This window comes from Macrobrachium rosenbergii, chromosome 37 (assembly GCF_040412425.1).
Source record: "Macrobrachium rosenbergii isolate ZJJX-2024 chromosome 37, ASM4041242v1, whole genome shotgun sequence".
Classification (NCBI taxonomy): Eukaryota; Metazoa; Arthropoda; class Malacostraca; order Decapoda; family Palaemonidae; genus Macrobrachium; species Macrobrachium rosenbergii.
The window spans coordinates 30,191,717-30,207,142 of record NC_089777.1 but is presented as its reverse complement, the minus strand read 5'-3'; the positions used below and the strand labels follow the sequence as shown (position 1 = coordinate 30,207,142).

Genomic DNA, 15,426 nt, shown 5'->3' with positions numbered 1-15,426 from the left:
ACTGTCAGTCATGCTTAATGATTCTCTTAAGAATTGCCCAAAGAATTTGTTGTTTCAACAGATGTTTGATAGTGTTAGGTAGCAAGCTCAAATGGAATGGATAAGTAAAAGGACAGAAGTAATGCTGAGGCCAAAAGGAATCTGCAAAGAACCTTCAGTAATTAATGAAGCTGGGCTTTCGAGATGTTTATCATACTGAAATTACTACATTTTAACTGATCACAGTAATATCAGCCTAATTACTTCAACAGCACCTTGATTTCTCTTAATGCCCAGATGGACTGAGATTCAATACACCTCAACATTACACATTACATTTCCACATTACACCAATCTTACACAATATTTATGGAAAGGACACTAACTCGTTGACTTAGGGAGTTTAGCAAAACTTTCTACAGCAATCACTGAGTCACTGAACATGTTCTGTGGTAGCATATAATTCTGCTGTAATAACAGAAGCACTGTTAACTAAAAAGAAATTATTCAATTTGTTACATGATAAGGCAGGAAATCCTACACCTGATAAAGCTTTGGTATTCAGTTTAATATGAAGGCTCCAAATCATTATCATATAGTATTTCTTGCTATATCTTGTAATAAATTTAATAAGTTTTCTTTACTTAAAAGTGCAACAGAATTACATGCTACCACAGAGACATGTTCAGTCACTCAAAGAGAACTATAGAAGCTTTGTTTAAATATTCTTTTAAAGTTGACAAGTTAGTTTCCATTCTATAAATTATTGTGTAAGGTTGGTGTAATGTTGAAATGTATTTAATCTCTGTCCATCTGGACATGAAGGGAAACCAAGATGCTAAAAATGTAGTAAGCTGATATTACTATGATCAGTCAAAACGCATTAATTCCAGTGTGATTATTTTAACATCTCTAAAACCCAACCCCAGTAATTACTAAAGGTTCTTAGCAGAGTCCTTTTGGCCCCAAATTTGCTTTTTTCTTTTACTTATCCTTCCCATTTCATCTTGCTACCTAACTGCAACTGATCACAGTAATATCAGCATGACTACTTTGTAAGTATCTTGATTTCCCATAATGCCTGTTGGACAGGATTAAATACATGTCAAAATCACAACAAGCTTACACAAAAATCTATTGAATGGAAACTACACAAAAATCTACCGAATGGAAACTAACTTGTTGAATTTTGAACAATTTTTGAACAAGCTTCTATAGTACTCGAGTCACTGAACATGTCTCCGTAATAAAACATATTCCGTAACAAAAATAGAAGCACCGTTAAGTACAGAAAACTTATTAAATTTATCACAAGACATGGCAAGAAATCCTACTCCTAACAGAGATTTGGAGACTTCATATTACACTGAATAGCATAAACCTTTGTGTTAAAATGTTCCATAGTGTACTGTTTGTTTTTTCAAAAGCATACAGCATTTTTGACAAAGCACAGAAGCATAAAGTTCAGACCAGTACAACCAACTGAAAATTCTGGTACTGGAAGAATTCTAATCCTCACATTTATTTTATAAATAAGTCAATTCTCTACCAGGGAAGGATGGAGAAGTTACAAGGAAAGATTTTTCCTCGATTAATTAACCTTGTAGTTGGTAAATCACTTGCTAGTTAACTGAATGCCCTTTGAATTGTTACCAATTTATGGTGCGGACAGTGGGGTTCACCACTTTTCATCATTATCATCATCATCATCATCATCATGAGTAACCTTAGGCAAGATATTCCTTTTATGGAGTTAAGATGTGAAAGGACTATGTACACCATTCTCCTGTTCTAGGCATTTTTTGCATGAATTCTTTTCTGGTATAAGTATTCATCTATGCCTTTTTTCACATTTTTTTTAACATCTTAAGGTTTGTAAATGGGTAAATCACTTCTACTTCTACCACTAACTCATACCTTCTAATTACATCAGCTGGGTTTCCATGGGCACTGTAAGAGTTGGGTAAGAACTAAGTGAAGGAAGGGTGGAGGTGAGTGATGACTTGGTGCATCATGACTGCATATACTTTTAAATATCTTAAGACAATATAATTAGCGCAGACTAATCTGTCAAAACTCTCAATGGCCAGGCAAGAAGGCTTTGCTCTGAGAAAATAAATGTTCATATAATGAATTGCAACTCTTTAGTGTGCTCTTGTGGGCACTGTAAGAGTTGGAGGACCCAGACTTACTTGGAAGAGAACTACGAGAAGAAATCTGGTGGTGAATAAAGATTTGTGGAAGATAATGCATAAGACAGGCATGAATGGCATAACTTCATAGAGGCCGTGTCTGGTGGTGAAGGAGGCAATGCAGATGATAAAATCAGGAAATCTAATTCCACTGAAAATACAACCTTTAACTATGCTAAGGCCACGTTAGAAAGATACTACATGCATGTGAACTCAACTTACTTAAAGGGTATGTCTTTCCTGGTATTCATCCATTAATATAAACTCTTTTAGCACACCAGCACTCAGCCAAGTGACAGAAGTGTAACACTTAAATGTTTCCCAGCCAAGTGACAGAATTGTGACAGAATTGTAACACTTAAATGTTTCACATCTAAAACCATTATTAAAATATATATCTGTGAGAAAATTAAGATTTTGGTTTTATAAGAACAATTTGTCAACTTATTTCTCCATTACCTGTCCTTGGTTAAACCATATGGCATCAACAACTCCTTCGACTGCAGAGTCCAAGTCAGCAGAATCAAAGACAACAACTGGACTTTTCCCTCCAAGTTCTGAAAGAAAAAAAAAAAAAGTTTAGACTATATGAGCACAGCATTTTAACAATTCTGTGGTCAAAAATCAACATTCATACAATGCAATTTAGATATACAGTACCAGGCAAAAAAATTTATTAAGTTGTTAATGTCAGTTTAATAAGACAACTTATAACCAAACCACCATTAAAAGTTATACAGCTAAATCATCCAACCATAAAACCATATACAGGCAGTCCCCGGGTTACGACAGGTCTGGCTTACGACTTTCAGAGGTTACAACGCTTTTCAAATATATTCATCAGAAATTATTTCCCGGTTTACAACGCATGTTCCAGGGTTACAACACTTACGATGCCAATCCGACAAAAGAAATAAGGCTACATAATGGCAGAATAATCAAAATTTGGTGGTTTTTTGATGAAAAACTCAATAAAAATGCAGTTTACATCATTTTCAATGCACCCAAAGCATTAAAAGTAAGGTTTTCTTAGGATTTTTTATGATTTTCTTAGATTTTTCGGCTTACGACGATTTTCAGCTCACGACATGGTGTAAGAACGGAATCCCCGTCTTAAACCGGGGACTGCCTGTACAATGTTCATTCCATTCTTAATTATCATCTTTAATCAAGCGTCTCTTCCTCTCATATAAATTTAAGAGTAATGCCACAAGGTAAACCTATCTGGCTACGACATTTCAACATAAAAAAGGGAAGATAACAGTAGTTTTGCTTAAATATGTCTAGGATGGAAAGATTTTTACCTAAAACTCCCAGTTCTCTATTACAAGAATCTACTTCCCCAACTACTCCATGCCAAAAATTATAAGTAGTTACTGTGCCTCTATTAAAAACGCTCTTCACATACCTTGAAACTCCAGGCAGTTAAAACAGAACTTAAATGTAAAAATGTGTACACATACACACACAGTTTGGTTTTTTGGGCCAATTACCAACCACTGCAAACCCCTCTTGTAGAATTCTGTATCCAATTGGGTAATTACTGCTAAAAGTCTATTCCATAGTATGAAAGAAAAATACATATCACCAAAAACATAATTTCTTCAGCTTTTCCCTACAAGGGGTTTCCTGTAGAATTATTCCTCTCCATTCTTTTCTACCCTCTACTACTCCTGCCTGACCTATCAGGTAAAGATCTTCAAGCATCTCCATTTTCCAAGAGTTTCTGGCTACTTACATATTAACTGCTTTCCTGAAAAATTAATTCTTCATCCTGTCTCATCATGTGCAACCTATCTTAATCTTTAAAACCTCAAGTCTCCTTTCCAGCCTTTGGACTTTCAACTCACCATCAGGTGCCCATTTGTAATAAAGTACAATCTTCCTACTGTACCCTGGCCATATATCTAAACATTCTATGGCCACACCTTTTGAAAATTACTTCTGTTTTCCTTGTCAGTGCCATATTTATTATGTCTTCCCTTCCTAATAAAAGGACATTTTTATTTGCCAGTAATCTTACCCTCTCCTTCTCAATTTCATTCATGATGCAGTAACACTTTTTTTTTTTTTTAATGCTCTCTCTAAACTCCTCAAACTACTGTATATCTCTCTGGTATGTTGCCAAACTGACAATTTTCAATTTTATAACTTTTTCACAACCTTTCCTCCATTCCCCTTTCCTACATTATCCTAGCATGCCCAAGCAGTCTTTATTTCTCAATTTCTACATTACAGTGCATCATTTTCCTCCTGTAGTTTACAATCATAGTACTATTAATGGGGCTCTTGACCCACTCTCATCTTTTCCCTATTCTAGTTTTCATGTATCTACTAAGTTCATGGATAACTGCTTTCCTAGTGCTTTACACTAAAGAATTTGTAATTTGGTAAGGTTCTGGAGCTTTTCCATTTTTTATCTTCCCAAGAACCCTTTTAACCACTTCAGCAGTTTTGTTCTCTATTGGTTCCTCTATTTCAACAACATCCTGTTCACGTTTACATTTTCAAAATACTAGCTCTATTATCCCAGTAATCAATAATTGTGTTATATAATTTGCCACCTTTTACATGTTCCCCATCTGACCTCTTGCCATTTTGCTATCTTGTATAGCAGAAAGATGTGATGAGTCTGATTCCATTCCTCTTAACAACTCTTCATTACACTTCTCATAAAAGAAATATGAGAAAATGTACATAAAAACTGTACTGTACTCTGATTTACCTAGAGAGAGCTTTTTTCCAGTTCCTGCTGTAGCCTGCCTTAATATCTGTCCAACTTCTGTTGAACCAGTGAAGCCAACTTTATCAACATCAGGATGAACTGCCAAGGTAGACCCCATTGCTCCTCCTCCAGTAATTACATTGAATACACCAGCAGGTAACCTAAGAGGAAAAAAAACCAAGATTTTCACCTATGAAAGTTTAATATTAATAATATGCATAAAATGACATTTTTATAATAAAATAAAGTTTTATATATACTTAGCAAGTAATTACTTAGCTATAGATTTCACTAGTGCAGCAAACCCTAAATTCAAAATATTGCGCCAGCAGTCTCATTGCAACATAGGTGACAAGCCCTGTCCCACCACACGGGTTGGTTGGTAACAACACTTGTCGGAGGCATCATTATGATATGCTATGTCCAAAAGAGGGGAGGGAGGGAGGGCTCTGATTCAGTCATTACTTGGTAAGTATACATAAAACTTTACTTTATTATAAAAATGTCATTTTCATATAAGTAACTTACCAAGTAATTACTTAGCTGAATCCCACATTGAATAGGGAGGTGGGATGAATGGACATATTCTATTCCAAAACATTAAGCGTGATAATGACTTTGAGATAGAAAGGACGGCCAGCATCAAAAACAATGCTTGTCCTTACCATACTTGGTTAGAGAGCTACTGCAGTTGAATACTGCCTCTGGTTGGTGCTTCTTTTAACCTGTAGTGGTCGGCGGTTGAGCCGAGAGTCGCCTCTACAGCCGTGGAAGTCTTGCAGTGGAGGTTATGCCTGATCACTGACAAGGCGTATAACAAATGAATACCCTTGCCCGAGGTGCAGTACCAATAATTCTAACAACCAGAAAACACTTGTCACCTACACTGATCACAAAACCACCATCCGTCCATAAGACTGGTGGGCACTCCAGGTACAATGTACCCCCGGGCTTCCCAAGACTCAACACCCTAAGACAGGGCAGAGATAAAAGAGAGAAAGAGTCTCTTCTATGCTTTGTTTCCCAATACCATGCCAGCCACTGATAATGGCGCTAGGGTACTGCAATTTTCAAACACCATTTCAACTTCATTTAAGTAGCAAGATGCAAATATCCACTTATACCTCCAAGAGGTAGATCACACAATGGTCGTGAAGGATAAAAATACTTCAAGGTGAGAGGGAGGGTGCAACTGCTCAGACTTCATTTACTTTCACTTTGAACTTCAGGCAGTGTCTCTCTGGATCCGAGAATGCGCCTTGGAGAACAGGTCTCCTAGGAAGAATTAATTTTCACTGTACAGTACCTTGCAGAAAATACCTCAAGTCTCTGACTGGGAAAAGAGCCCTTTGCTCATCCTCCAGGCCCCAGATTCCATTAAACTTTTAAAAATGGAAGGAGTGGAGCCAGGTCTTAGGCAGATCCTCACTCTTGGCTAGGAAAGACCCAGTAACTTCAGTTGCTAACTAGTTTGGCAGACATGAAAGCTATGAGGAAGAATGTCTTCCGAGTGAGGATCTTGACGTAAAAATAAGATTCATGAGTCCTTTTATCACATCATCTTTAAAATTCTATGAAAGCTAGATCGAACTTCTTTGTTTTGAAGTGTTGAATGGTTTGATGAGGTTATAAAGATCCCGAGATAAACTTCACTCAGTATCCTTTAATGGAGGAAGAGGAGAGACTTCTAGAGGTCCTCACCTAGAGGAGGAAGTCCATGTTTAAGTTAGAGATGTCTCGGAACACGAGACATCATGTCTTAGGCACCATCAATGAAAACACTATAGTTAATTGGTAGCTGTCACAGGAAGAACTTGGAACCCCTCCTTTATTGGCCCAATGGAGCTACAAGGGTCATCAAGACACTGGGGTGCGACAAGAACTTATTAAGAACTTCCCTCACCATGTTGATGGGCATGAGGGCATACAGATCCAAGCTCTACCAGTCTTGGAGTCTGATGTCAGTCGCCCCTGTAAGGGGATCCTGGGCCAGAAAGCAGAAGAGAGGAAGACTCTTCTCTCTTGAGGTGTCAAACAGGTCTAGATGCGATCCAGGGTCCGCTCGGTGGGAAGGACTTGACTCCGAAGGCTCAGTTTGTCCGCCCTGTCGTTTTAATTTTCCTCTGAATAACTCTGGTGAATAATGTAAGCTGACTTGTAACATTCCCATATGCCATCAGCCCAACCAAACAAAGGTCTTGGTGGGCAAAAAAAAAAAAAAAAAAAAAAAAAAAAAAAAAGAGACTAGTAGGCTTGTCCCTTGGTGGGCCTCACACAGCTTTAAGTCATTTTACGTATCTCCTTCAAAGGGGATCGAAGACGCAGTTTATCCAGGTAAGACTGATGTTGATACCCACCCAGTGAATGATGTCCTCGACTTCTTTTGTGGCTCTCTTCAGGAGAGGGGATACTTCTTCCGAAACAAAGGGCGAATGCTTCTCTGACCCTTTTGAGAAGTTCGTCAAACTGATGGGAGGTGACTAAAGGAGGGTTCTACATGCAGGGGATGTAGTAGCCCCCCCTCTAGAATTTGAGAATCCACTAGTCAGGCCCATGCTATCTCATTTCTCCCACAAAGGGATATGTCTGGTTAAAACCAGGCCACAAAAGACTCTCATCTCACATGCAGATTGCAACTAAGGCTTGCTTCCATGAAAAGAATGTTGATGCAGAGAAGAGACCATCTAGATCCAAACGGCGACAACAAAGTACTCTTTGGGTGCTTGGTAGGCCAAGCTAAGAGGTCTTGCGTGGATTCTTGTAAAAGTCCAAAATGATCTCTTCCACAAACATCAAGTATAATGAATCAAATTAGCTTTTTAAAATGGGAAAACCCACCAGGCTCTTTACGTGTACTGTCAAGTTACCTTAGATATTTTTATACTCTTGAACAGAAACAAACTGATAGCTCAACAAAACTGTTAACCAAAAAATAATTACTCAGTGGCCTTGTGTTTGTTAGCTAGTTAACAGTTCCCAACATTAGTGAATAAGGAAGGAGTATTAGATGAACCAGGAGTATTAGATGAACCAGATGGAAGAATATTACTTGGTCCCGGAAGAATATTACTTGGTCCCCGTAACAAAGGCCAAATTAGTCCCTAAAATTGCAAATGGCTTCCTTCCTGGTAACTTTTTTTTTTAGCTCTGTTAGTTCGCTTTTCAGAACTTTCTGCTAGTTGCTAACACACATATCATTAATACAAAACATACAGTACATTTAAACTTTTAGTTCAGCATACTAACCCAGCTTCGGCACATATTTCAGCAAACAGTAAAGCAGAGAGTCGTGTATTTGTTGCTGGCTTGAGGACAACTGTATTTCCCATTGCTAAAGCAGGACACACTTTCCAAGCTAATAACATCAGTGGGAAATTCCATGGTACAATGGCACCAACTACACCTGCAACAGATAAACAGAAGTCTATTAGGCAATGAAACTACTGTATTACAAATAGAAAGTTTTAAGTTCAAACATCTTTTCCAGGATCATCTATTTGGTACCTAAAACAATTACCCACTGCAAGATACTCATTCCATGACTGTCACTGCCTAACTGTTGGCGGTGCCATTAATGCAGTATAGAAGCACCTTCACTAACTACTCTCTCCAGGGCCCTATTTTAGTAATGCCCATCTAACTTCCAATTTGTTATCCTAAAATGCTCTCTCATGAACCATCTCAAATGAAATGCCCAACTGACAATAATTACTACAAGTTCACACTTTTATTCTCTGCTTCAGCAAACTTACTTCTCAATAATATTCACAAAGTAGTGCAAAATCATTTCCTTTTTTATCATTTCAGTTTAATGGTAAAGCCTAGTACATAATGAATGTTTAAATTTTATAGAAACTTTCTTATCTTGAAACCTTACCAATGGACTTCCATCCTTTCATCTCATTATCCATCAGCTGCGCCCATCCAGCATGATAATATAAATGACGCACTACTAGAGGAATGTCACAGTCTCGCGTCTCTCTGATTGTTTTTCCATTGTCAAGGGCTTCCACTACAGCAATCAAACGGGCATGCTTCTGTACATGACGAGCAATACTGCAAAAGAAAGAGAACACTCACTATCTAGAAAGAACAATCCAAACCAAATGGTACCTGCCTTATCAAACAGGCATCAACGAACCAAAATATGAACCTACCTTAGTTTAACTGATCAAAATTGAAAGAAATTCACAACTTAGGCTCAAGAACCTAGGCTCAAGAATATTCTGAAGGGCTATGTACAGTACTTGGGTATGGATGACAAAAAATAAAAAAAAAATTTCTAAAAAATTATATTATATATTTAAAGAATAACATGTTGGTCCAAAGGTTATTACAAGGGCTCTGTAATGAGTAAATAATATTAGGGAAGTAAGCACCCGGAATTTTTGTTGAAATGGACTAATAACGAAAGTTCCACAGAAATAATTTTTTGGGATAAAACTGATGTATCTAATATACGGTCCTTTTTTTCTTGTACAAATATTAAAGCCATATTCCATTAAATAAGGACTTTCACTCCAATAGGATCCTTGTGCTTTTACTACCTATCTATTCACAATTCAAGAAACATATGCATGGACACCTTCCTTATCTTACTTCTCCTATCACCTGTTAACTAGCCTTAAATTTGCACAAGTTACTACCATGCCTTCATTATTGAGACCTCTCAAAGCTATCATTTCTGTACAGTCTCTGTTAAAGTATTTCATATACATTTAATAATTAGCCTCCTAATTAATATTTTCCTCTAATAGACAAATTTTGATTTTGTATTTAAGTCTCATCAGGTCCCAATAAAGGAGCAGTGCCATCACAACACCTCATCTGTGCACTGTGGCATTACTACAGGGTGTTTGCAGCATCTCTTCAGCCCCTAACTGCACCCACTTCTTAGCCTTTTACTTTACCTTTATTCACAGTGCCTTCAATCCTGCCATCCAACCCCTCCAACTCCCTCTTCTCACTGTCGTTAAGTGCCTAATAGCCAAAAGCACCGTGATACTTAGTTTAACAGCAATTTCATAAATCAAGACACTTCAGGACCCCTGCAACATTTCATGCTGCCTCTCTCACAGCTCATGTCAGTCTTTAACTATCAAGCTGAATCTATCCTTTATTTGTGAATTGATCACTCTAACTTATATATCAACATTCAGGAGGTGAGCGGGTTCCGTTCTCAGCTACCACTCTGTTGGTCGTGAGTTTGAATCTCCGACTGGCCAGTGAAGAACAAGAGGAATTTGTTTCTGGTGATAGAAATTCATTTCTCACTATAATGTGGTTCGGATTCCAAAATAAGCTGTAGGTCCCGTTGCTAGGTAACCAATTGGTTCTTAGCCACGTAAAAATAAATCTAATCCTTCGGGCCAGCCCTAGGAGAGCTGTTAATCAGCTCAGTGGTCTGGTTAAACTAAGATATACTTAACTTAGGACAATTCCTGTGTCACAGAAGAGAGAGAAAGAGGGATGTGGGGGGCAGGCCTGTATGGTGGCAAAATTTCAATTAGAAATTTAGAGGTACCTGTATAAGGTAAAAATTATCAGCAGCCTTCCAAGTTATTCAAGAGGTAGCTATTTCCAGTTCTGCTTCCCTCACACGTTAAATACGATGTGACAACCACAAATTACAAAAATCTGTCAACCTTCTGTGACATGGCACATAGTATTTGTCACACGGAAATGGAGTATGTTGGCAGTTGGTACTGGTTAAGAGTCAAGTACACTAAACATTAATCTGCAAGTCCATTAGGAGGAAAAAGTAGATGATATCCTCAAGGGTACCTATGATACAGCTGCTCCTAGTAAAGTAATAAAGTACATAGTACAGGGATAACTACTGCTAAGGTTAAAATTTTGACCACTGCTGAAATGAGAAAATGCTCATTTAGATACAAAGAGTGCAATCAAAGGAAAGAGTGTCACTAATACCATGCTTTATGCCAGCAATGGGAGACTAAGGAATTGGAAAAAAAAGTAAACTAACTCCAAGTATTGAATGACTAAAGCATTTGATAAATTACATTCTTCACAAAAAGGGATTCAATAATCTATGAGCTACTTTCATATCACCTTTTTAATTTTCCTTTTATACAAGTACTTATGATTCATTAATTCTAACGAGTAAAAACTTTCTCAAAATTTCTATATACAACACAACTGCTAACAGTTTAATTCACTTGGCCTTACCTGTACAAATACCTCGCTCTAGCATGACCTGATAGGGCACTCCAAGACTTGTAGGCAGTTTTGGCTGCATTAACAGCCAAATCAACATCCTCTTTGGTACCCTGAACTGTTGATGCCAAGACTGTACCTCGACACGGATCTTTAGTTTCATATGTCTTGCGATCTTCAGGGTGCTCCCACTGGTTATTGATGAAATGACCAAACTTCCTATTGTGATCATCCAGCCATGCCTGAAGTCACATATTTTCATTAATGTAAAACTGTACAAAAAAAACATTCTCTGTAATTTTAGAAATATTTAGTAGATTTTCATGTGAAAAAACAAATTTTCATAAAAATCAATTAGTTTTCCAGCATTACAGCATACCTATTAATCAGGCACCCATTGGATTGTTTAATCCGACCTCACTCCAATAGTGCCTGTTGACTCTCCAGGAAGTGATATTTCCATCAAGTTGGCCTACTCAAAGACCTTCTCAGTTCCCCATATCTTCTTTTTTTTTAAACAAGCAGTACAGTAATTAGTTTCTTACATGTACATTCAGTCTCTCAAATTCATCATCATCATGCGAACTGCAAAGATTTAGATGGCCATTCATATACAATAACTACAATCCAGCCCACACGCCAAGGGAAAATGAAAATCCGACCATAATGAATCAAGTCTGAATGTGTCAATTATGCTTAAAGTCTTTAATGCCCAGACTGAATTTGGCTTATAAATGCACAACTACTAAAGTATGTTACCATCCAAACAAACAATAAAACATGTTCCAATTATTAATACTGTTCTATTTTCTATAAAATCAAGAATGGTATTCCAACCACACCATTAACAGTAATAAGGTTCATGCCTGCAGAAGTTATTATTGAGTGTACGATATCCCCTGTAATAATCTTTGCACTTTGTGTTAACCAAGACCTTTGTCCATCAACCTCAACGTTCTTACATGATGGACAAACCTGCTTGATAATCCATACCTTGTCACATCAACCACCCACTTTTCCCCCACAAAAAGCTGTTATAAAATGTTATGATGAACATCATGTCTTGGATATCTTCTATTGTTTGCACTGTTCAGTTCTAAAGGCTATAGTACTCTTACCAATCGTAACTTTAACACAAGCTTATGACTGGATAGTAAAGTCTGCAAATTCTGAGGACTAACAGGACATTTTTAGCACCAATAAACCTAGGTATAACTACAGTAAGTGTATGGGGAACTAAGCAGGCATCAGTATAAGATCTGTTAAGGAAGGAATGTGGCTTGAAGAACTCGCCTCATTATATAAACTCTGTTTATATGGGGCACACCAGCTTATTCAAAACAATATATACTGTATATCTTGAATGAATGTGCGGTACTGTACCATATAATATTTTTAAAATTATCCAGACAAAAATTCAATTAATGGGCTGTTTAGCAGCTGTGGTACTGTCACTTTCAACACTGTATGGATATCTTGGTAATTTTTAATTTTGTTAATGAATCAGTGCTTATCAATGCACAATCCATTTCCACAACTGCCCACTTACACATTTATCCCCCTACTCCAAGTAATGTAAAAGTGTTTTATACAACAGGTCAAACAGTGCCAATGTAAGTTATGGCCAGCACTCAAAAATAACACTGTTAACCTCTAATTACTACTGATTTTCCCTAACCTCCAGTCCCAGCCCAAGATGTGGATTGAAAGTGGATTACTAAAATTAACAATTTAACCCAAGTTCTGTTTTGTTTGTGTCAATAAGTGTCAATAAACTAACACTAACAACAAAACCAGGCTACATGAAACAAAAGATTTCCTTCAGCTTTCACCAAAATACTAATAAAATAGTGAAAAATGAACTCAAACCTAAGAAGCAGCAATACCCAATCACCATCAACATAACTTTACCTGATTTCCCATTACTGAGTTAGACATAACAGAATAAAAGAGTTTAATCTTGTGGACTTTTTGCCTATATTCCATGAAGTTCTAGCCTTCACGTATGCCATTCTCCCTGGTTTTCTGGCCCTTCCAACCAGTTTTCATACCTTTACCTCCATATGCCTATCTACCACTTATCTAACATTCACTGCCCCTCTTCACATCTCGTCTTTTCACAAGCACAAGAACTTTTGAGATCTCAGCAGCTGTGAACCACATCTCTTTATTACTTTGAACTTTATGATATGATCTTCCCACACCAGGTTAGGACTGCAATCTCTAGTTATGCCATTTCAAAACCTGTCATTTATCAGAAGTAACCTCTGAAAATTCAAACTTAACCCCTTTATGCACTAAAACTGTGTAGCCTAGTGCTTCACTAGGCTACTGAACCTAAAATTTACTACACTTTAACAATAATGAAGCATTATGATGCATTAAGTTAAAACTTCCTATTATACTTCCCAATGAACTAACTTTTTAAGCTTTTAATAATTCTGATTCAAAATTTGCCTCATCCCAATGGCTAATACAATACAGTACACCTACGGCTACTGCGTATTTAACCTTTTTAATCCTCTAGGTTATTATATGGTTATAAACTTCAGGATGAGTACCACTCTACTTAACAGTTAATAAAAGTGATACAATCGTCAAATTTAACTTATGGAATGGCTAGCATCTCACTGCTCCAGTTTATGAGGTTCACGCTCGTGCGCTTACCTAACTTGGCATAATTAGCCTTGTTTACCCAAAAGAAATTTTTCTTGGGATGAAGCACACATGTCTAGGCAAACGCCTTTCATCAAAATAAGCTTCAAACATTTCTGTAGTTCTTTACAGCCAGGTTAGCCTAGTTTAGGTTACGTCAGTTTTCATAAGTTATAAGTTATACATGGTTAGGACTATCATTTAAAGTTAGCTGATTTATACTTTATCCATCGCGTGGACTTAGTAACTTTATTTTTCATTGAATTTTTCATGTTTCTTCCCGTATATGCCCAAAGTGTGTCACCGAAAACGTACCCCGATAAGATAAAGTCATCCCCCAAAAGGAAATAGGCCTATACGCTTAATGAGAATTCTCCAACTCGAAACTTCCTCTCCAACTTCTACAATTTACACGGATATAAAGGAGGCTGTATTATATAATACATATCCTGTCCCTCGGTCATATTTTAAAAACTAACAACGTACTCTCCAACAGAGATTCAGTAGCCTTGTACCAGTAGTTTTAAATTGGTAAGATCTCTAACAAAACTGTAAGTCTGTCTGGAAAAAGATTAATTGAACCGCCGCACTGCAAGGCAGATAAGATGTTGGCCACGCTGCAAGTTGCATGATCTGGCAACACCGCCCGAGAGGAGACCCCTTACTAAGTTGTTATCAGTCCCAACAGGTTTACGAAAGCGGACTTTAGAACTATATCACGCGAACAAAACACAACGACAGCTACCAAACCATGAACCCTTTAATGCTACTCATACCTGCGCTACTTTGTCGTCTTCCGAAGCAGGTCCATATTCCATACTTTCGAAGATACTTGCCACGGTGTTGTTACCTTTCAACTTCGCCTCTATCTTTCCAGCCATGACTACTCAGACTAGATCTCACCCAGCAGCCAGGCAGCAGCTTCTACTGCGCCACCCCTGCCTGCCAACCGGTCAGCTGAGCCAAGGCCGTCACCCCATACACCCCCCTTACACGGCCTACACCCCAAGGACAGGTTTAAGCTGATCAGACCCACCCAAGGTCACGTCAGTTGCAATAATCTACAATGCCACTGAAATTTCATCTATCCTATAGCAAATGAATTCTTCGGAACATCGTATTTTCTATTCATGGCTACATGTTACTTTACTCGATAACTGTCTCCGTCAAACTACCACTTACAAGAAAATAATCGTGTTGTAAGACGTCGATAAGATTTCAACTTTTTTTTTAAGTAAATCCAGGGACTATAAAGGGACATCACGCCTACATTCTTTAAGTTACACAGTATATCCACATCGCTCATCTGAAACATTTGACAGAAATTTTCCCAAAGCTTGTCAGGTCATGATAAAACATCGTCACTGAGAATTCAAATGGAACTGTTTAAACGTGCAAGACAATCTGATAACGTGATAAATCTGGCTGGTCTTGCCGTTACAAAGAAAAATCTGTATGCTTTACAGTTACTATTTTAACGATACCTCTCCTATCTAGGTTTTAGCATAGTTTATTAATTTCAATAGAAACAGCAAATAATCACCCTTGAACTATACCTTCTAATGATTGATTGATTGATTGATTATGAAATTCAGGTCTTGAAGACCAAACGCCGGAACCCATCAGAATTATTCAGCGCCGTAATGAAGGTGAAATATATAAATTAATGATATGATTGACAGTCAATAGGTGAATGAT

The 15,426-nt window shown here is 37.5% G+C and overlaps 1 protein-coding gene across 1 annotated transcript in view; it reads right to left on the bottom strand.

Moving 5' to 3' along the window:
• The window catches only part of LOC136825446 (aldehyde dehydrogenase family 16 member A1-like), a 40,768-nt gene extending 26,084 nt beyond the window's left edge, over window positions 1-14,684 (bottom strand). The window contains 6 exon segments of the mRNA XM_067081917.1: window positions 2,631-2,728; window positions 4,897-5,057; window positions 8,143-8,299; window positions 8,774-8,952; window positions 11,086-11,315; window positions 14,505-14,684. Coding sequence (XP_066938018.1) covers window positions 2,631-2,728; window positions 4,897-5,057; window positions 8,143-8,299; window positions 8,774-8,952; window positions 11,086-11,315; window positions 14,505-14,609 — 930 coding nt within the window. The 5' untranslated portion in view covers window positions 14,610-14,684.
• Window positions 14,685-15,426: the final 742 nt, after the last annotated feature.